The sequence below is a fragment of the Benincasa hispida genome, unplaced genomic scaffold, assembly GCF_009727055.1.
Source record: "Benincasa hispida cultivar B227 unplaced genomic scaffold, ASM972705v1 Contig1652, whole genome shotgun sequence".
Taxonomy (NCBI): Eukaryota; Viridiplantae; Streptophyta; class Magnoliopsida; order Cucurbitales; family Cucurbitaceae; genus Benincasa; species Benincasa hispida.
Window position 1 is genome coordinate 44240 of NW_024064218.1, and position 1277 is coordinate 45516.

The 1277-nt window shown below is 35.9% G+C and overlaps 1 protein-coding gene across 1 annotated transcript in view; it reads right to left on the minus strand.

Moving 5' to 3' along the window:
* The window catches only part of LOC120068983, a 3080-nt gene extending 2179 nt beyond the window's left edge, over positions 1–901 (minus strand). Inside the window, exon 1 of the mRNA XM_039020629.1 lies at positions 835–901. Within this exon, the coding sequence (XP_038876557.1) occupies positions 835–901 (67 nt within the window). The remainder of the gene's footprint in view (positions 1–834) is intronic.
* Between the last annotated feature and the right edge of the window lie 376 nt (positions 902–1277).

Genomic DNA, 1277 nt, shown 5'->3' on the forward strand with positions numbered 1-1277 from the left:
CTGTATAGGGGAGTCGCGATATAATAGCGACACGAATGCCGAGCTTGAGATCTCAATGGTGAAACTCTTGATGACGTGAAAGCAATAGACTATATATCCGATAATATATTTAGCGCCGCATCTAGACGATCGCTTAACGTTATCACATAGCATTTCATCGTATTGCTTAGCACATGCTGCAGCTACATGATCGTGTAGTTCCATCGTGTAGCACATCCAACGTATCGTTTAGTTCCCACACAAGAGTTAAACGACCACGTAGTGCTATTGTATAGAATTTTAATGCATCATTTAACTCCCGTAGGTACACGATCGTTCAAGGTCGAACATCACAACGACCACCATTGCTATACAATCGTCTAGCTTTTCTTCACATTGTGTAATGCCTGGAAGTAGACGATCGTTTAGCAACTGAACCTCAACAACGATTTTGAGCAGAAGTTGAAAACTGGAACAGAAGCTCGACCTCCTTCACTTGTTTCTTCAATTACATCTTAATTTTAACTCTAATGACTCCAAATAAATTATAGACTCTTGGTAACACATATAAGCTCTTGAAACAATAGCCAATTACAAATTTAATTGAGAAATTAAAGAGAATTAAAATGTGAAAACTCAAAAAACCATATTAGTGCATCAGTTTCATATATCTCATGAAAAACACCCACCACACCAAAATTAAACTGAATGGAATGCTTATATGATGCTCTGAAATAGATTGTAAGAGTGTAATAACATGCAGCGGAAGTAATAAGGATCAATAAGTATTCAAATTCATTAATTTTGGCAGAAACTAAAGCATGGTCATCTAAATAAGAGGGTTTTGGATCATACCTTTGTAAAACTCTTTAAGATCTCGATCAATCAGTAGCAGTCTTCTCCAAAGATCACGGTGAACCATCTCAAGATCTTTCCCACTATCCTTTTGGAGCTTTAGATCGAGTTGCGGGACTCAAGAACAGCTTGAAGCAATGTAAAACGCAAGGAGAAGCTCACAACACTCAGTTTTGAAGAACACTTCTTCAGCCAAAGTTTTCTCTCAAATTTCTATAAAATGCATGCCTCCATTTCACTCCATTCTTCTTTATTTATTGCAAATGAATATGTAAAGAAGAAATGTACATGACTTGCAGCTCATGCTTGGAGTTAATGAAGAAGAGGAAGTGGTTTTTTTGTGAGCATGAAGAAGATGATAATGGAAAACTTCAAATTTCCATTTTCTGCATGTTTTCCAATTTTCCAATTTTATTTTAAAATCAAAATTTTGATTTTAAAAC